This window comes from Pantherophis guttatus, chromosome 8 (genome assembly GCF_059756535.1).
Source record: "Pantherophis guttatus breed Tessera chromosome 8, ASM5975653v1, whole genome shotgun sequence".
Taxonomy (NCBI): domain Eukaryota; kingdom Metazoa; phylum Chordata; class Lepidosauria; order Squamata; family Colubridae; genus Pantherophis; species Pantherophis guttatus.
In genome coordinates, this window is record NC_142070.1 from 59,136,122 (window position 1) to 59,157,286 (window position 21,165).

Sequence of the window (21,165 nt, forward strand, 5' to 3'; positions counted from 1 at the left end):
TTCCTCTCACATGTACTGACCTACAGTATGGGAAGTATGGGAGTATGGGAAGGATCTCCCTAGAGCAGATGCCAAAGTCAGGGTTTTCACCTTGACTCTAGAAAGATCAGCTGCACTTTGGATGGTGAGCCTTCATAATGCAGATACACTGGAGCTCTGCAACTTCAACCGCTTCATGACAGCCCCCGAGATGGAGATTTGAGGACCCACTAGCCGGCCGCAAAGCTAGGGACTGCATAAGGCATATCAGACAGGGATGCCATCCAGTCACCGAGTACATCTAAGAGTTTCGTGATCTGACTTGTCATGTAGATTGGCCAGAGGAAATACTCATGAGTTGGTTCAAAGATGGCTTAAACGATGACCTGTACAACGCCTGCATTGCCCGTGGAGCCCCAATCTGCCTGCACAGCTGGTGTGTCTTGGCTGAGGAAATGGAAATTGACCAAGCTCGAAATCAGTACCATGCAAACCGTTCCTGGAAGAGATCCTTGATGGAAGGGAAAAGGGAGGAAATGAAACCTTGCTCTGCCCAGCCGCGCTCAGCTGCCTGCTTCCATTGCGGGAAGGAAGGTCACCGTGCAAATGAGTGCCGTGTGAGAATATCCACCTGAAAAGGGAGAGAAGCAGGTCAGAGGAAAATCCTCAAAGCCACCACCATGTTCCAAAGATATCGCCCTGAAGACCCACGCGGTTGTTGAGTTCCCGCCGGACTCAATTATGGTGCAAGGAACTTCGACCCCTCCAGGGTAGGAACCCAGTCAGTCGGAGAACGACTACGAAGACCCTTCGGTGAATGGGGTTTTCGAATCCCTATGGAACTGTTAATTCCAGTAATGGGGAGAAAAGTGAAACTTAAGACATTGCTAGATTCGGGGTGCACGAGAAACCTAATAAGCCTGATTCCGGTCAGGGAACTGGGCATTCAACTAAGGCCACTAAAAACCCCAGTCTTGTTCTGCCAACTTGATGAGTCCATTGCAGGGGGTATCCCGGCCACATTTGCCACTGAACCACTCGAACTAACAATGGTAAATCACTCTGAAACCATTGCTTTCATTGTGACACCAGGGATGGACTGGGCCCTAGTTCTGTGGCTAAACTGGTTAAAGAAATGGAACCCAAGGGTGGACTGGACAGAGGGAATCCTCCAATTCCCTAATGATGAATTAATTCAGAACGAGGAACCCCACCAGATTGAAATACCTCAGAGTGAGGAGGTAACTGCGGCTGCGGCGAATGGACCTCTACCGGGCATCCCCAGGGAATACGGGGATTTGATGGATGTTTTCAATGAAGGAGCCTCAGATGAACTTCCGCCCCATAGGTTTACGGATTCTGCCATTGAGATTTTACTGGGGGCCAAACTACCTAAGCCAAAACTACGTTATGATTTCCTGTGAACTGGATGAATTTATTTATTTATTTATTTGCCGCATTTCTATGCCACCCAACTCCCTAGGGACTCTGGGCGGCTTACAGCAAAAAAACAATGTGAACAATATCCCATAAAAATTTTTTAAAAGAAAACATTAAAAACCCATACACTCCATTCCGTGGCCGGTTCTCGCAAGATCGCCGTAGCGAGATCAATGGCTCCAGGCCTGCCAGAAAAGCCAAGTCTTCACCGCTTTCCGGAAGGCCAATAGGGTGGGGGCAGTCCGGACCTCAGGAGGTAATTGGCTCCAGAGAGCCAGGGCAGCCACAGAGAAGGCCCTCCCCTGCGGGCCCGCCAACTGACATTGTTTAGATGACAGGACCCGGAGGAGACCAGGTCTGTGGGATCTTACTGGTCACTGGGAGCTGTGCGGTAGAAGGTGGTCTCGAAGATACCCTGGCAATTCATGGACAAAAACCTCGAGTGTGCATTCATTGAACCGGTGAAACCCAAGGTGGCTGCCCCCGTACATTTATGTGTGGATTATAGGAATTTAAATGCTATTTGCAAGGAAAATCTTTATCCCCTACCCTTAATGAAGGACATGATGGCCCATCTGGCGAAGGGGAGAATTTTTTCTAAACTAGACTTGTGGGAGGCTTATTACTGGATCAGGATCCGAGAAAGGGACAAATGGAAAACTGTGTTTTCCACTGTGTTTTCCACAATTGTCCACTAGGATGTTTTCAATTCAAGGTTTTGCCATTTGGACTCCAAGGGACTCCCCACCATTTTCATGCAGCTAATTAATGAGGTGCTGCATGAGCACTTGTATAAGGGAGTTTTGATTTATCTTGATGATATATTGATTTATACCGAAACTTAAGATTCAGCATGTTAAATTGGTGTGGGAGGTTTTTGAAGAAATTAAGGGCAGGTAAGTTGTTTGCCAAGCTCTCCAAATATGATTTTCACCAAGATAAGATAGATTACATAGGGTACAGAATCTCTCACCAGGGGGTGAAAATGGACCCCGCAAAAGTCAGCAGTCCTCTAATGGGAAACTCCCCATACTCACAAACAATTGCAGAGCTTCCTGGGGTTCACTAATTTTTATAGGCAGTTTATCCCCTCTTTTGCCCAAATAGCGTTGCTGATTACAATTCTGTTAAAAACCAAGGGGGTAGATAAACTGAAACCTAGCCAACCACTGAATTGGACTATAGACTGCCAAGTGGCATTTGAAAAACTGAAAAAAACTCTTTCCGTCTGAACCTGTATTAAAACATCCAGACCCAGAGAAACCATTTATAATCCAGACTGGTACCAGCGATGTAGCAGTCGGTGCTGTTTTACTCCAAGAGAATGAAGAAGGTAAATTACAACCATGTACATACACCTCTAGGAAGTTAACTGAAACTGAAGAGAGATGGGCAATATGGGAAAAAGAGGCTTTTGCAGTTAAGTGGGCACTCCTAACTTGGAGACATTTCTTGGAAGGAAGTAAAATACTTTTCCAAGTATGGATGGACCACAAGAACTTGGAAGCACTCAAAACCACACGGTTGGACTCCAAAACAAGTCCAGTGGGTACAATACTTCCAACACTTTAATTTCACTTTGAAGTATTTACCGGGAGAGAAAAACCTTTTGGCAGATGTCTTGTCCAGACTACCGCAATACAATAGTGTCAAGTTGGAAGTAATTAAGCCCATGATCCCAACCTACCAATTAGCAGCTAAGGTCATCACATGCTCTCAGGTGAAGAACGACCCCTCCACCTTAGACAATGCCACCACCACAGATTTCAAAAAAACTTAGAAATGGATGAGTGGTTTAGTGCCAATGAACATACTTGCACAATAAAAGAAGGGTTAGCTTGGGTGGGAAACAAGCTGTATGTCCCACTTAGAGAAAGGCTGAGGACTATGCAAGCTTGTCATGACTCCAGATTAGCTGGTCACTTTTGTTTTGTAAAAACATTACATTTATTGAAACGGCAATTTTGGTGGCCCTCATTAAAAAAGGACATAGAAAGTTATGTAGCAAGCTGCCCCACTTGCGCTGCTGCTAAATGTAGGCGGGAAAACCCCTGGTCTACTGCAGCCAGTTGGCAACCCGTCAGCACCATGGAGAGAGAGCTCCATGGATTTCATTATTGAATTGCCCGAGAGTTCTGGAAACACAGTGATCTGGTTTGTCACAGATCTTTTCTCAAAACAGATTCATTTCATCCCATGCCAAAAGATCCCTATGGCTAAAGCCTTGGCTAAACTCTTTTTGGTCCACATTTACCGCTTACATGGGCCCCCACAATATATTATTTTGGACAGGGGGGTCCAATTCATGTCCAAGTTCTGGAAAGCTTTTTTGAATCTACAATAGAACCTCTGGTCATGAACACTTCTGATGACAGACAAATTGGGTTCCAACCAAAAAATTCACAAAATTTTTGAATGTGGTCATGAACACATATTTGGGTGGCGATCAAATGGCCATGGCTGATTTCCCCTTCTGCGTCATTTTTTTTGTAAGTGCCAAACAATAGTGACCTCGTGTGGCCGCTGCATTAATTTTGCATTGATTTTGGTTAGGTTTGGGTCACAACCAAATCGGTTGCGACCAAAGTTATGGAACAGATTATGGTCATGACCAGAGGTTCTACTGTACTTGGAACCGAACAGGGACTTAGTTGTAGTCATCATCTGCAGACAAACGGGGTCATGGAACGAATGAACAAACTCAGTTCTGGAACTGTACCTGGTAATTTTATTAATTACCAGCAGGACAACTGGACCGAACTACTGCCTTTTGCAGAAGTAGCCTATAATAATGCAGTTCATGCTAGCACAGGTTGTACCCCTTTCAGAGTGGCCACAGGGCTATGCTTGAGCTAATGCTATGCCTGAGTTACCCTCACATGAACCAGATATACCCTCCTTGAAACAGTGGATCAGTCTTTTGCAAATCATTTGGCCGGTGGTCCACAAAGCCTTGAATGAAGCCAAGGCTGCCTATAAAGCACAAGCAGACAAACGAACAGAACCTAAACCTTATAAAGTGGGGGGACAAAGTTTACCTTTCCACCAAGTTTCTAAAATCTTGGCAGCAGTCTAAAAAGTTGGGTCCTAAATATATTGGGCCTTTCCCCATAGTTCATATTATTAACCCTGTCACGGTGGAATTGCAACTCCTTAAGTCATTACAGCAAGTCTATCCTGTTTTCCATTGTAGCTTATTGAAGCCTGAACTCACCTCTGATATTCGTTCAGCTACTATCCCTGTTCCGCCCTCTATTGTAGAGGGTGAACAACATTTTGAGGTTTAGGAAATTCTTGACTCTAGGAAGTTCCACGGGACTACTCGGTGGCTTGGAAACACCTCTGCTTCTCACACCATGAATAGGTTCACAAAAAACATGTGCGTGCCCCTAAATGAGTATGTATATTTCATCAATTGTACCCTGACAAACCTCGTTGATTTTCTGTTTCCTTTGTCTCCCCCTTCCCTCTCATTTTCTTTCAGGTGGACTTCCCGTTTTTCTAGGGGGGTGGCATGTCAGGTCCCAGATATTTCTACAGGGACATTGGCTTTGGTGGGAGGAAGTGGGGAGGAATGGAGTGATCTGTATATGAAGTTTTTGTTTCCTGCATTACTGTGCTAATCTCTATATGAAGTTTCTGTTTCTGTTTCTGTTTCTCTGCAATGATGCAGTGGGGAGGGATTTGGTTAGCATTGCTTTAAATAGCTAGTTTTAAGTGAGAAGCTTCAGTTCTTGCCTAGATCTCTTGTTATCACAAACCTTTCAATAAAAGCTCCTTTTGGAATAACTGCAGTTTCAAGAATCTTGCTTTCTTGGGAAAATCAGAGAGGCAAGACCTTACACTTTATCTGATGGCATTATTGGAAACTAGGTGTCCTGAATTTAACCTAGCCACAACATAAATATCACTAGTACTCCAAAAGATCTTCACATCTTTTTCAGTAGCAAATTGAGTGCCATCTATCTTGAGCGGTTCATCATTCAGCACTATAGATTCAGTGATTTTATCTTCCCTTTCCATGTGGTTTTCTTGGTTAAATATAGCAATGTTTTACTATTGCCTTCTCCTATGCACTATTTAAGCTTTGCCATTATCGCTTAAGTGATCATCTGCCTCCAGCATCTGCCTGTATGGGTACTGCCCATTAGAGGTACCTGCTTGCTTCAGCTGGGTAGCTGGCAGGACCTTGGTGGCATCACTGGGGTTCTGTACTCTTGGCATGCATTCCCTGCCTTCGTCCTTCCCAAGAACACCCTATCACAGGGGTGTTAAACTCAATTTCATTGAGGGCTGCACCAGGGTTGTATTTGACCTCGGGGGGCAAGGGAAGCATGGCCAGGGTGAGTATAGCTAGCTTGAAATCACTTGTCTCAGAGGTGCCTATGGCCCGAGCACTCTGCCAGCAAAAACGGAGATAGAGCCGGCAGGGGTGGGTAGAACTCTCCGCGGAGTCCCAAAAGTTTTTCTTTTACTTTTGGGACGGAGCGGATGAGATGCCCCATATCCCCAGCCGCTGCTCCGGGCTTTGGGAGACCTCTGCTAATGCAGAGCCAGGCGTCAAAAGCAAGCCTGCAAATTTAACAGACTACTCAAAGAAAATGTGAGCTGGACCTGTAATACTGAACCGCAAGTATTTTACTTTTCTTTTAAAAATTACTTAAGAGAAAGGAGGAGAAGAAAGAGGAAAGAAAAAAAAAAGCCTTTTAAAATGGCGTCTGCCGCGGCTGGAGGAGAGGCTGAAAGGGAAAGTCCTTCCGTTTTCTATTATTACAATGTAGCGGAATAAATACCACTGGCTACATTTGCAGACAAAACTTCGCTCCTGTGTTTTTTTCTCTTTTTTTCCCTTGGAGACTTGATATTGTTGTTGATTGGAAAGAAGTCTTTTTTTTCTTGTTTTTTTTTAACAAAGCCTGCCTGGGCAGAAACATGGCATTGAGACTTACAAAGTCAGATAAACAAATAGGGGGGGGGATTCCCCCACCAACAATTTAAAGGAACAAGTTTTAACTCTTCAGTCTCAGAAACCTGATTTTAACATAATAGAATTTCTTTTAGAGGAGATTGAAAGAAGGGAGGAGACTGTGAATCAGCAACTTGAAAAATTTAAGCAGGAAATTAAAGAATTGGTGAAATCTAAGTTTGATTCTTTGGAGAAAAAATTCTCAAAAGTGGTTAATGGTTTTTCAGAATTTATGATACAGTTGGACACAAATACTAATGTACTAGAGTCTAAAATGGAAGAAATTCAAGATAAATTGGACAATAGAATTCAAAAAATTGAAAATGATTTGACAAACACTCAGGATAATAGCTTAGAAGAAAAACCTAAAATGGATGCTGATCAAAAGTATGGTAATGCAGAAAATCTGCAACAGAAGATTGAAAAAGAGATTTTAATGGTACAATATAATTTCACAGAATATGCGATAAGATTAAGAGGTTTGCAGGAAAATAATAGAGATGATTTAAGGAAAATATCTTCTGAATTTCTAGCTGGGATTCTAAAGGTTCAACCTGACGAAGTGTTTTGTAGGATCGACAGAGTTTATCGAATCAACTCCTGGATTGCCAAGCAAAGGCAATTGCCTAGAGATGTGGTGATTTATTTTACAGATAAAGAAATTAGGAATAATATCGTGCAAAATTCCTTCAATTCTAATTTGCAATTGTATGGAAGAAAGATTTGGATTTACAAGGAACTCCCACCTAAGATATTAATGGAAAGGAAGAAATTTGGTTTTCTGGTGAATGAGTTAAAAAAGAGAAATATCCCATTTAGGTGGGACGCCCCAGTTGGTATTATATTCAGATATCAAGGAGAAAGATACCAGCTAAATACTGTTGAAAGAGCGGAAGAATTTTATCAAAATAGGTTGAAAACGAACTTAACATCTTCAGGTATAATACAGGATAAGCAGAAGGAGCTGGAAATAAAGGTAAAATATCGAATTATAGAGACTGTACCAGATGAATTGCCTTTGGATTTATCGGACACCCCAGCTGGACTATCTACAAATTTGAGAGAAGTGGCATCTAACCTTAATGTGATGACTTATCAAGGCAAGGACAAGCATGGAAATCAATTAGGGGATACACAAGGGATAAAAAAGAAATATGAGACACAAAAACAAGACCAACAAGACCAATCTACAAAGCAGAATGTAAACCGACCAGATGATACACAATTTGTAGAAAGGAAACCAGGATGGAAACCAAACCCACAAAAAGAAAAGAAAAAAAGAAATAGGTCGCATAAAAATAGAAATTTCTAAATCAAGCAACAGTGAAGCCAGTGACTTTAAAATATGAATGATTATGTGTAAACATAGAAGAGGCGACGTATTGGTTAATATCATCCTGAGGATTGTGGCAGATCTCTGCATGGCCGTAATTTGGGGACGTGAAAAGAGCCTTAAACTGATGGATTTGAATTATCCACTTTGGAATTTCTTTTTGTGTTGATAAACATATTATAATTATCTTGAATCACAAGGCAAGAGAATTATGCTGGGGCATGCAGAAGATCGGGTTGTTACCCACTACGATGATGGGAATCAATAATCCTGACGAAATCCACAATTATTACTATTTGGAATATAATTACAATGTCACTCGGGTGGTTGTTTTTACTTTTATACATATAAGAAGATATTTACTACTGATGGGGGCAGATATGATTGAAGATTCTGAATAAACTGTTGCACCAGCAAGTTATGTTACCCTATTATGGATGTTGGTTCTACCAATCTAGTGGAAAGACCTCAAAGAAGATATTATATGGACTATAAATTTAAAGTCATTGTCTTTTCTTTTTTTTTATTTAGATATAATGGAATATATAGACATATATTTTTAAGTAGTGTGGGCAGTGAATCAAAGATATTAAGAATTGTTGTGTATGGTAATTTTGCATGATAGTGGGTGAATAAGCTAGTTAGTAGATTGATTAGTCTAAGAAAAGGGATTTTCAAGTGATATATTTAGGGGAGTGGAAGAAATGGATAGAGTGGAATAAATGTTAAACTAGATTTTATGGGGAAGGCCGCTTTGAAATGTTATAGTAATATATATAGAAGATTAAATGTTAAAGTAGGATTTATCGTATAGTTTTAAAGTGGAAGGAGGTCTTGAGTTGTAATAATATATAGATACAAGCTTGGGAGAGGTGAAAAAGGGCAGATTATTGCCAGATTGGGAGTTATAATACTATTATGCTAAATTAGAAGTTATTCTATAATGTTATAGTATAATGTCTTTTTTTTCCCTTTCTTTTCTCTTTTCTGAAATGTATGGATAAAGGGGGATGTTATAATATTAATAATATTTTTAGTAAGTAAAGGTCAATATTTAGAGGAGGGAGTAAGTAATCTGTTATGAATTAGGTTTTTTTTTGTCATGAAGAAGTCACGGGGGATGGGTGGGGAGGGGGGGGTTAGGGAGGGGGAGGGAGAGGGGGGAAAAAGGGGGAAAAATTTGTACTTGAAAACTTTTTCAATAAAAAAAAAAAACACGGGCTGCTGAGCTCTGTTTTTGGTTGCGACGACCTCCTGCAACCCTCTGCCAGCGAAAATGGAGCTTGTTAGGGCCTCACAAACTCGGTTTTTGCTGGCAGGGGCACCATGGGCCAGTCCTTCACTGTTTTCAGGGAGGCCCTGCGGGCCAGATCTAAGCACCCCATGGGCTGGATCTGGTCCACGGGCCTTGAGTTTGACACCCCTGCCCTAAGGTCAATAAGGTTAATAAACATAATAAACATTTGGGTTTATTATGTACAGTGTGCAAAGTCAGATAGATCTCTGTATGCTAAATACATAAATTTTCAGATTACATTTTATCTCAAGATGCAATTCAAGACAAAATGTAATCTGAAAATTTACTAACACCTAAATTTCAATAAGGAAAAGTACTTCTATTTTGGTTTTAATGCTCTATGCAACCAGGGTGGATAAAAATCAATGATTTTTTTTAAAAAATCAAAAAAATCAGATTTTTTTTTATTTAAATCGGATTTTTTTGATTTAAATCGGATTTTTTTAAATAAAATGCTTTTTGAGGAAAATATATTACCATCCAAAGGTTATTCCATCATGAAATAAAGATTAGTTTTTTAATTATGTAGAATAAGGCTGTATATGTTTAATTTTTTTGGTAAATAAATTCCATTAATCCATTCACAATGTCATGCTCTTCCAGAGGTTTTTGTAAGATTATTGGGCAATTTCTCTGCCTACAAGATATTATCACAGATGCTTGGTTTACTTTTGCAGTTCTCAAAACTGAATTTGACTCAGCAGAGATCACACACCTCTTCTTCACAGCAAAAATGTTATATCATGAACAGAGTTGAGAAAAAGACCTTAATCCTATTGTTCTATAAACCTATGAATACAGAATCAACCCCTTCAGTGCTAAGTTTCAAGAAGTTCAGTGAATAGAATAGAAACAATATTTTTCTGATTGTTTGGAGTGGAATAGATCTGCACAAGAAGAAAGTGAAACTAAGTGTGAGGAGGAAGGGGCAAGCAGACAAGCAGTACAAAATGAAAGTGAAACTTTCTGAGCAGAATACTGCACAGCCACAGACAGAAAAGTCTTTGGATCTTTTTGTGTGTATGACCTGAGGTTTATCACATTCTTTCCTTGGAGGAAAAAACCTATAATGGCAGCAGGCCATAAAAGAGACCCAGTTTGGCAATATTTTAATGAAGTTCCTTTACCTATCGGTAAGGCAGGCATGCGTACAAACTGCAAACACTGCAACAAAGAAATGCAAGGCCTGGTGGCCCAAATGAGGCAACATCATGAGAAGTGCTGTGATGAAGATGACCAAAGAAACACATTTGAACAGGCAGGATCTTCAGGTTGGTAAACATTTTTATTGAATCATAATTCTAAAGACTGCCTTGAACTGTCATGTTTGAGCAAAATTATATTTCTTATTATTACTGCATGTTACTGTCATTTGGTACAGTTATGAAGAAAAGCAAATATTCCTTTTGGGGCAGTGCTGTGTACAATAAGCAGAAATTGTATAAACAATAAAATAACAGCATTGACTTTTTTGTTTAGGGGAATTCATGGATTCTGGAAACTATCCACCTTCAAGATCACCATCCTCCTGTTCTACAGTTACAGAGTTATCCATCCAGGATAGTGCTTCATTAGCATCATCATCATCAGACACCCACAGCCACATACCACTATCACTTAAAAGAAAGAAAAAACCCTTCCCTCCTGGAACCACCATAGATAAGTTTGGATCAAAACTAGCAGATTAGAAAAAGAGTTAATTGATGAAAAAAATATTTATGCAACAAACTCTTATTTCCATCTGACTGAGAACCCACATTTTATTTCATTAATATGGTCAGTCACTGAGACCAGGATACAGTCCACCCAGCAGAGCAGATGTTGCAGTGTATGGATAAAGTGTATGACAGAGAAATGGAGCAATGTGCAACAGCTCTGGAGGGTAGAATTGTTAACCTAAGTATTGATGGGTGGAGTAATGTCCACAATGATCCTATTGTATGTGCTTGTATAACAACAGAAGAAGGGAAAGTCTTCCTTGCACAAACAATTGATACGTCAGGAAATGCACACACAGCAGAATACTTACAAGAAGTGGCAATAAAAGTATAATAACGTGAACAAAAATTCAAATGTCTAGTACGCAGTTTGGTCACAGACAATGCTGCAAATGTATCCAAGATGAGAAGAAATTTAGAAGAGCAGGAAGGGAATACAAAGCTAATAACATATGGTTGCAGTGCTCATTTGCTGCACCTCTTAGCCAAAGACTTAAGTGTTCCAGAAATAAAGACTAATAATGTTGAAATTGCTAAATACTTCCGTAACAATCATTTTGCTGCAGCAGCTCTGAAAAGGATGGGTGGAACCAAGCTAACGCTCCCACAAGATGTTAGATGGAACTCTGTGGTGGACTGTTTTGAGCAGTATATCAAGAACTGGCCTATTCTGATGACAGTTTGTGAAGAAAATCGAGATAAAATAGATGGCACTGTCACGGCCAAAATCCTCAACATTGGGTTTAAGAGAAATGTTAAACATATGCTGAGCATCCTGAAACCCATCTGTGAAGCTTTAAACAAAATACAGAAAAATAGCTGTTTTATTGCTGATGCTGTTGAAATTTGGAAGGAACTGAGTGAACACTTAAAAACAGAACTACACATGGACAGAATTAAATTACAAGCATTAAAAAAACGAATGGGACAAGTACTGTCTCCAGCTCATTTTTTGGCAAATATTGTCAATATCTAGTATCAGGGTCAAAACTTAAGTGCTGAGGAAGAGGAGTTAGCTATGACATGGGTATCCAGCAATCATCCATCTGTAATGCCAACTATAATAAACTTCAAAGCTAAGGGGGAACCATTCAAGAAATATATGTTTGCTGAAGATATTTTAAAGAAAGTCACACCAGTGAACTGGTGGAAATCACTTAAGCACTTGGATTTAGAGACTGTTCAAGTAATGATTTCACTTTTAACAGCAGTAGCTTCTTCTGCAGGCGTTGAAAGAATATTCTCTTCCTTTGGACTCATTCATTCTAAATGGAGAAATCGTTTGGGACCCGATAAAGCAGGAAAGCTTGTTTTTCTTTTCCAGATTATGAACAAAGAAGAAGATGAAGATGACAAGTGAGTTACAGAGGACAGTATTTAAGTTTTTCATGTGTAGGCTGGGCTGACAGTCCAAGTTTCTTAAAATATATATATTTTGTTTAGCCAAATTAGTTAACAAACATGGATGTTTGTTTAAGCAAATAACATATGCTGTAATGTTATTGTTTCAGTTGAATAAATCGATTTAAATTGTTATTATTAAGGTAATGATTATTTTTCTCCTTCCTAAGTACAACAGAAAAGTTGTCCAAGTATGAATGATTAACCTATTAAATGGGGGATAAAAAAACTAATATGAAAAGTTGTTATTCTAAAAATCTTCATCTACTTGCATATTAAAGTTATACCAGTAAGAATTAGTCTTTAGGTAGAAAACTATGATTTAAATCAAGCCTTACTGACTAGTGATTTAAATCGTGATTTAAATCGTGATTTAAATCAGTTTGATTTAAATCAAATCCACCCTGATGCAAACTGACAATTTATGTTTAGAAATAGTTTTATTAGAATAGTAGGATTACTTTTAAGGTATCATAATTCAGTAAATCCCATCTATTTTATGTTGCTTATTTATCTTATTTAATGGATTATAGAACTGCTCAACTCATACATTGATATTTAATTACAAAATAAATATGAAATATAAAATGGTGACCAAATACAATAGTTACATAACCAAAATAGGACTCTATTCAACTGAACCCAAATTGTATTCTAGCATGCTTGAAGGAATGTAAATTCACTTTTGAAGAAGTTACCAGAAAAATAAGTTACAACTTTAATAAATTATTAAATCCTCCCACAAAAAAATTTAACTTTAAAATGGAAAATATTCTTCAAAACAATTTAAAAAAAATATGTTTATGAAAACCTTTAAAAAGAAGCCACCTTTTGTTTCCTGCACTATAGAAAGCTCCCTGAGTTCAGCAACAAGACAATTTGGCTTTCTCAATCAGGTTCTTTGGGCTTCTGTATGCTTCTAGATGTTCAGCGTTTTCTTTCCTATGAATGTGAACAGAGTTGTGCATTGGTGCTGGAAATGGCTGTCCTAAGATATTTGCAGAAACGGCGATGTATGAGCCTCAGCATTTCACTTTGTAGTTACAAGGAGTCCTCAACTTAAAACAACCATTCATTTAGCAACATTTTAAAATTACAACAGCACTGAAAAAAGTTACTTATGACTGTTGCAGCATCCCCATAGTCACATGATCAAAATTTGGGTGCTTAGCAATCAGTATGTATTTACAATGGTTGTAGCAGTGATTCACGTGATTACTATTTGTCATCTTCCCAGCTTCCAACAAGAGGAGTCAATGGAGGAAACTAAATCAAGGACTAAATACACTTAACCAGTATTTTAACCATAATTTGTTTAAGCAACTGTGCCCTGGTTCAAAGTAATATTAAGCTGTAAGAAAGTGAGTTCCAATGGTGAGAGTGGGGGGAGTCTCAAAAGTGATCTGTTGGAGACACCAGACATTGAAGGTTGGGAGCAACAAGTCCAAAGCATTTTTTTTCTTTTTGGCCTCTTCTCTATATTCTGAGTAGTTAAATGGGCTGGAAGGAGTCACTGAGTTCTTCAAAAAATGATCAAGAGGCATTTGTTACGGGGTTAAAGAACCCAACACTGATTTGCTGGATTGGGCTTCAGAAATGTGATTTTGCCTAGCAAGAATCTGCCCACCCCATTCCTGCTTTAAATAGATACCGTATTTTTCAGAGTATAAGACACACCGGAGTATAAGGCGCACATACCTTTTTTGTTTTGTTTTTTTTAATAATTTTTATTTTTTAGACAAACACATGCAAACATACAATGTATTTTCTTTGAACAGAGTATTTGGCCGGTTCACAAATTTAAACAGTGTTTAGTCATTTCAATTAAATTTACAATTTCTTTATTTCCTTTTTGCCATATTTATTCCTTATCTATTTTTTTTAAAAAAACCAATATTCCCCTTCATCCTCATCTCTAACTTTTCCCTTCTATTCTATATTATACCCTCTAACCCTTCCCATTGTCATCTATTTTTATATTCATCCTCACATTGGTTAATTATGTAATATTACAATGGTTTAATACAAATTCAACATTTTAATATAAATCAGTTATATAACTATCTTTTTTGTATATTAATATGAACATGAATATTCCAATTATTTCCATGCAATCCAATTTCTTACAAATCAATTATATTTACCAATAATAATAAACCAAATAATTTCCCCCATATATTCCTCCAAACCACAATTTAACCATTTCTGCTTTCAACACAATATACAATTAATAGTATCTCAATTATTACAATGCCCTAGTTAAATAGAGCTTTCCCCTTATGTTACTCATTTTCACACCTTAAACTCTCCCAATAACCCAAATAGTTTTGCCCATAGTTGCTCCAAATCACAACTTAATTATTTCTACTTTCATCACAATATATAATTAAAAATATTTCAATCGTTACAATTTCCCTGATTAAATTTAAAAATGTTCTAGCTGTTATCCAAGCTACAATCCTTTTTACTTTCACCACCACATTTTTATTTTTGTCTTTTTCTTTCTCCTTTTTTTCTTTTGTGTTTTAAAATCTTGAACTCTCCTCTTTTGCCCTAAATTTCCCATTGTTTGCACCTTCCTTTTTTGGTGAGGAAAAAGAAATCTCCCTCTGCCTAATTTTTCCTCGTTACAGCAAACAGCCTACTTTACTTTCAGTTTCATTTTCAGCATAGCTTGATTAGCACAACGAAAAAAAATCTGCTCCAGCAATTTATTTCCTTGTAGCAAGCAGCAGAGCACTGCGCAAAACAGCTGAGAGCAAATCAGCTGAAAGTCGGGAAGCCGATCCAATCAGCTTGTGCTAATTAGCCTATGTTGAAGCTGAAAGGAGCTGGTTTTTTTGCTGTTTGCTTGCAAGGAGGTAACTGCTGCGAGGCAGAGGCCAAAGGGTGGGGCCAGTGGGTGCATGGGGCTACATTCGGTGTATAAGACGCACCTAAATTTTCACCCCCTTTTTGGGGGTAAAAAGGTGCATTTTATAATCCGAAAAATACGGTAATTGTTTTCTTGGTATATGCTTCTGAGATAGTTTAGAGAATAGAATAGAATTAGTCAGCCTGATATTTAAACTGGATTTGGCATTTTTATCCACCTAATGAGTCCTTCCCAAAGATAGGCAAATGTTGATGTTTGATGGTGTTAGAGATATTGTTGCAGGATGTAAGCTGTTCTGAGTAAAGCTGGCTTTTGCAATTGACTGATGGTGAATTTGTTATGGCTGATGGTATTCAAGTGGTGTTCCAGTTGTGTGGGATTGCACCCCAGGCAATTATTATAGGTACTATCTTTGCTTTCTCTTGCCACAGTCGTTCTATTTCTATTTGCAAGTCTTATATTTTGTTACGTTCTCCAATTCTTTTTTTGCTACTCTATTCTGCTGTCTCCAGGTACTACCATGTCCACTATCCAGACTTTTTTGTCTTATTGAAATTGTGAAGTCTGACCTGTTATGTGGCAGGTGCCTGGCTGTTTGAATTCTAAAGTCCCTGAGCACTTGAGCTTCTTCGTTTTCTAATACTTTCTCTATTTTATGGTGCTATCACTTTTTGATAGCAGGCAAATGCTATTTCTTGCAGATCTTACAATGCACTATTGTTACTTTGACATGCTGTTGTTTGTGTAATCTTCTTGCAGCATCTAATTAGCTAATTAGATGATCCACTGTTTCTTCAGCTTTTTTGTAGAGACGGCACTTGTTATTTGTTGCTATCTTCTCAATTCTGTCTTTGTATGCATTTGTTCTTACGGGTTTGTCTCATGTCTTAGCCCCTCTTTCTTTTTCTTTAACCTTGCTGCTCTTAGTCATTGTCAGCCATTGTTATTATCTAAATTCCCTGCCATTTTCTTTAATGTACTGACCATGTAATGCTTTGTCTTCCCATGCCTCCTTTCTGTTCTTCATTTGGTCTTTCTTGTAAGCCAGTTTGGTCTCTCCTGTATTCAGTTGGCCTTCCTGATGTACTAGCACTAGCAAGTGCATCTTCTTCATTGTCCTTCAGTTATTCTTCCAATGCCCTTTTTGTTCTTCAACCAACTGAGGTACTTGCAACATTTCATGCTCACCTATTTTCCTAGTAAAGAGAGCCTGTCAACATCACTGCATGGATGACGGGCATGATTCATTGTCATTATTTTTCTGAGAATAAATAATAATAATAATAATAATAATAATAATAATAATAATAATAATAATAATAATACATTATTATTTTTAGTTATTCAGTTCCAGAGAGTCAAAATGGCTTAAAAGAATAAAAGGATAAGAACCATTTCCCCTCCCCCCACATAAAAGTATAACGCTCAAAAACATAGCACTCAAAAACCTTATCCAATTAAAAAATAAAAATGTCTTTACCACTTTGCAGAAAGCAAGTAGAAAAGTAGGAGCTCAGCCTTCTTCAGGAACAAGCTGTTTTCTAGGTTGGGAGCTGCCCCTGAGAAAGCCAGACATTTGCCCCATCTCTTATACTTCCTTGGAGCATGAACCTTTTGGCTGCCCCTCCTTCCAAATGCCCTCCCTGGACAGGCATCTAATTAGTAGAGAAAGGTCTGAAGCTATCACAAGCCAGATATTGATACTATCTCATATTAGCAAAGAATCTTTTATCAGATCGGCTGGCAAAAATGGATAATTGACAATGGATGGGAAACTTCCCTTCTTTGAAAAAGTTACATTTTGAAATTCTATTTTTTTCTTACAGAACCCAGCAATTGCTGACATCTATACTGAACATGCCCATCAAGTTGTGGTGGCCAAGTATGCACCCAGTGGCTTCTATATCGCATCTGGAGGTAGAGTGTAAAAGTATAAATATGCATTTCTTTGTAATCTGATGTAGGGTCACGCTCACTTATGCCCATCAAGAAGTACCTTGTTTCCCTGAAAATAAGACATCACCTGATAATAAGCCCAATCGGGCTTTTGAGCGCATGTGCTAAAATAGGACTCCCCCCCGAAAATAAGGTCTACCCAAACACAGAGCTGGAAATCAGGTAAGACGGCAAGAGGAGCCCCATCTTGCTCCACACACCCCAAAATAATAAGACTTCCCTGAAAATAAGGCCAAGCGCTTATTTCAGGATTCAAAAAAACATAAGATAGAGTTTTCTCTGCTTCCTTACAGTTTTCCATGATTTTCAGTGTTGTATACTTAACAACAGCAATACCACTTAGACTTATATACTGAGCACACTCTGAGTGGTTTACAATGACAGCATATTGCCCCAACAAACTGGATCCTCATTTTACTGATTTCGGAAGGATGGAAGGCTGACCCAATCAAAATCAAACTCCAGGCTGTGGGGAGAGCTAGCCTGCAGTTCTGCAATCTAACCTGTTCTACTAGGGTTCTTTTAACTTTCTGTTACTGTATCAATATTATATCCTTGGGCTAAGAAACTGCAGTGTGAATCTTTTGAATGATTCTTTCATTGCAGGATCCAATCTGGGTCTGTCACGGGGACCAGAAGGTATCTCTATAAACTATTCAGGCACAATGTGTACCCACAAACATTTATTACAAGATGTCTGCACAACACGCAAGGAAGAGAAAGGAAGAAACACATAGAATAGGAGCCGGCAACTTGTAACATAAGGAAACAATAGCCAACAACTTAATAGTCGGCCAGCAACACCCCAATCAACAATTTGAAAAGAAAGGCACACCCAACCAGGCACCACATAAATGTTGCACATAGAATAGCCCAAAGCACACATTCTGGTAGAGAGAAGATCTCTGAGGATGGCTCCAGCACGAATCCGAAAGCTTGGAAGACTAAACCTCTGATCCCAGTGTCTGACCCAAATTGGATCCTGAACCTTATCCTAGAACACATATATTTGCCTTCATTTGTGATTCTTTTTAAAAAAATATTTTTATTATACAATTTTCTTCATTTAACCTTACAATTTCTGTTTTGCAATTACTGTAGCGGTGGATATCTACAGTTTTTTACTTTTATATGTGATCGGGCTTGATAAATTGGCACTTACAGCTTGAAAATTAATGAGCAGATACATTCAGCCTCTCCTCTCCCCTTCTCTTCCTCAGCCTTGCCCCACAGAAGCCTCCCCTATCCTATCCCCCTTCTCTCCCTCAGCCTTGCCCCACAGAAGCCTCCCCTATTCTATCCCATTCTCTCCCTCAGGCTTGCCCTGTCAGGGCATTTATTAATCCCATGTTTGGCTCTGGGACTAATTACCCTGGTTTAAAGGAGGAGATGAATCGAGGCTTATTCCAAGTTGCACTATTCTGATAAAGAAACGCGAAGAAAAGGTTTCTAATAAAACTCATTTATTTGTTATAAAGAAAATAAAACACCTCACTAACTAAGAAAAGTTAATTGTTACATTTTTGAAAGTAATTCGGGCCGGCTATCTTTCAGCCGGACCTTGCTGGAAAGAGAACAAAGGAAGGGAGTGTGTGAAGGAATGTGGGTGGATACGGAAACACGTAGCTTACTGATAAGAAGTTGGCAAAGCTACGGAGAGCCAGGCAGTCCAGAAATGAGAGCTCAGCTGGTAAATAAAAAAACACAATGACATCCCCTTCTTTTGCCAGTTGAGCGAATATCAGGTACATCATCAAATAAGGCACATCTTCTTACACAGATACTCGTGTTGAGCTGCTGGAAGTGGTTTGTTGAGCATATCTGCAATTTGATCATGTGTAGATACATATTGCATTTTGACAAAACCTTTTTTTCACTAAATGCTTTATGTTTTGGTAACGAATGTCAATGTGTCTGGACCTAGAACCTGTAAAATGTGATTCAGAAATATAAACCACCGATTCATTGTCTTCCATCACGGTGATCGGTCGGATCGGGTGTGTCCAGATATCTGTGACTAAAGCATCAAACCAAGTTAGGGAATTACATGCATCTGAAACACAAGCATATTCAGCTTCAGTAGATGAACAAGAAACAAAATTCTGTTTACGTACTTGCCAATAAACAGGACATCCATTTAAGAACATCATATAACCTGAAGTACTTTTACGTGATTTCTTATCACTTGCCCAATCAGAATCTGCATAACAACATAATTCTGCATAATCAGTATGCGTTGGTTCTAACAATAACTTCATGTGTTTAGTGTATTTTAGGTATCTCAATAATTTCTTAATACATGTCCAGTGAAACTGTTTTGCTTTACCTACGTGTCGAGATAAGAGATTAACACTAAGTGCAATGTCGGGTCTGGTCCAACTACTAATGTACAATAGTGACCCTATGACTGAACGATAAAGTGTTTGATCCTCGAACTCAGGACTTTCTTCTTGTGTCAAGTTGTGAAAATCTGTTTGCATGGGTGTCTTTGTTGTGTTAGCATCTTTCATGTTGCAATGATGCAAAATTTATTCAATTTTATCTTCTTGTGAAAGACTAAACCCCTTCTGTGTTTTTTCAATCTGAACACCTAAATAAGTGCTAATGTGACCTAATGATTTCAATGTGAAGTATCTCTGCAAAGCTTTGGCAAAAATTTCACTCATTTGCTTATTTGGACCAATATAAACAATATCATCAACATAAACAAGAACTATCTCATATGCATTGTTAGATCTTTTTGTGAACACGCACTCATCAGTTTCGGACTTAATAAAGCCCATGGAATTTAGTTTGTCAGTAAGACATAAGTACCACATTAAACCAGATTGTTTCAGACCATAGAGACTTTTGTTTAGGAACCAGGTATCCCCTTCTTGCTGTCGGAATCCTGGAGGACTTCTCACGTAGATCTCTTCATCTAGGTCTGCATGTAGATAAGCCGTGTCAACATCAAACTGGAAAACTTCTAAACCAAGAGTAGTTGCAGTTGCTAAAGCAATTTTTACACTCTCAGTTCGAACTGTCGGTGAGTAAGTATTTGTGTAGTCCTCAGGATAACGTTGAGCGAAACCCTGAGCTACAAGTCTGGCTTTGTACAATGACTCACCATTTGGTTTCTTTTTGATTCTGTAGACCCATCGAGTGCCAATGACCTTTTTGTTTTCTGGAGGTTTTGCAGATGTAAATACTTTAAGTTTCTTTAGACTGTCCATTTCAACCTGCATTGCTTCACACCATTTGTCTTGCTCTGAATCAGGGAGCTGCTTGATTTGTGTGAAATTATCAGGTGGAAGTGTGACATTGCAAATCAAAGGCAAGGGTGCTTTTGTCAGTTGCCAAGAATATCGTTGTGGAGGGATCCCTTTTGTGACCCTCTTGGAACGTCTTGGAACAACTGTCCAATCTTCTTCTGGTTCGTCCTCGTCCTCACTTTCGTCAGCATCCGCGGCTTGCGAAGATGGAACATCGGGTTGAGAAGAACCAGTGGAATCTTGATCATCCATCTGCGTAGCATCAGCGGTATCATCTCTAGGAAAATAAACTCCAGGATCATTGGAATGAATCCTGGACCAGTCAATATCTTCTTCAAAATTAGCAGATTGGGAAATCACAATTACATGTTTAGAGTCAATAAATTTGCTCCACTTTGAGTTATCATCAATACCCATAAATCTCAGTCTTTTTGCTGCTGGACTTCCTTTTCTTCTTTGAGCTAAGGGAATGTTCACCATAGCATATGAACCAAAAATATGAATGTTTTTAAGATCGGGCTTGTAGCCATACAACATGAAGAAAGGAGTCTGATTTGTTACACTGCTCCAAGTACGGTTGACAATGTAATTTGCGTACTTGATAGCTTCACCCCAGTATATCTTACCAAGGTTGGCGTCTTCTAGGAGACAACGCATCATGGTTTGCAGTACCCCTTGTCTTCGTTCTGCGACTCCATTATGAGCCGGTGTGTAAGGCGCCGACGTCTGATGAATAATTCCATTCTTACTCATCCAGTCCTGGAAACGCTGAGACATGAATTCAGCACCACGATCACTCTGGATTCTGGCGATGCGAACTTGGTGTTGGGTAGAAACAAGGGTTGCAAAGTCTTTAAAGATCTGAAAGGTCTCTGATTTTTCTTTCATAGGATATACATATCCATATCTAGAGTAATTATCAACAATTGTTAGAAAATATTTTCTA

The 21,165-nt window shown here is 38.9% G+C and overlaps 1 protein-coding gene across 2 annotated transcripts in view; it reads left to right on the forward strand.

The window, feature by feature from the left end:
* Positions 1 to 21,165, forward strand: part of WDR1 (WD repeat domain 1) — a 114,123-nt gene that overhangs the window by 15,204 nt on the left and 77,754 nt on the right. For both annotated transcript variants that reach the window (XM_087875261.1, XM_087875262.1), the window contains exon 3: positions 16,836 to 16,926. In XM_087875261.1, the coding sequence (XP_087731387.1) occupies positions 16,836 to 16,926 (91 nt within the window). The remainder of the gene's footprint in view (positions 1 to 16,835; positions 16,927 to 21,165) is intronic.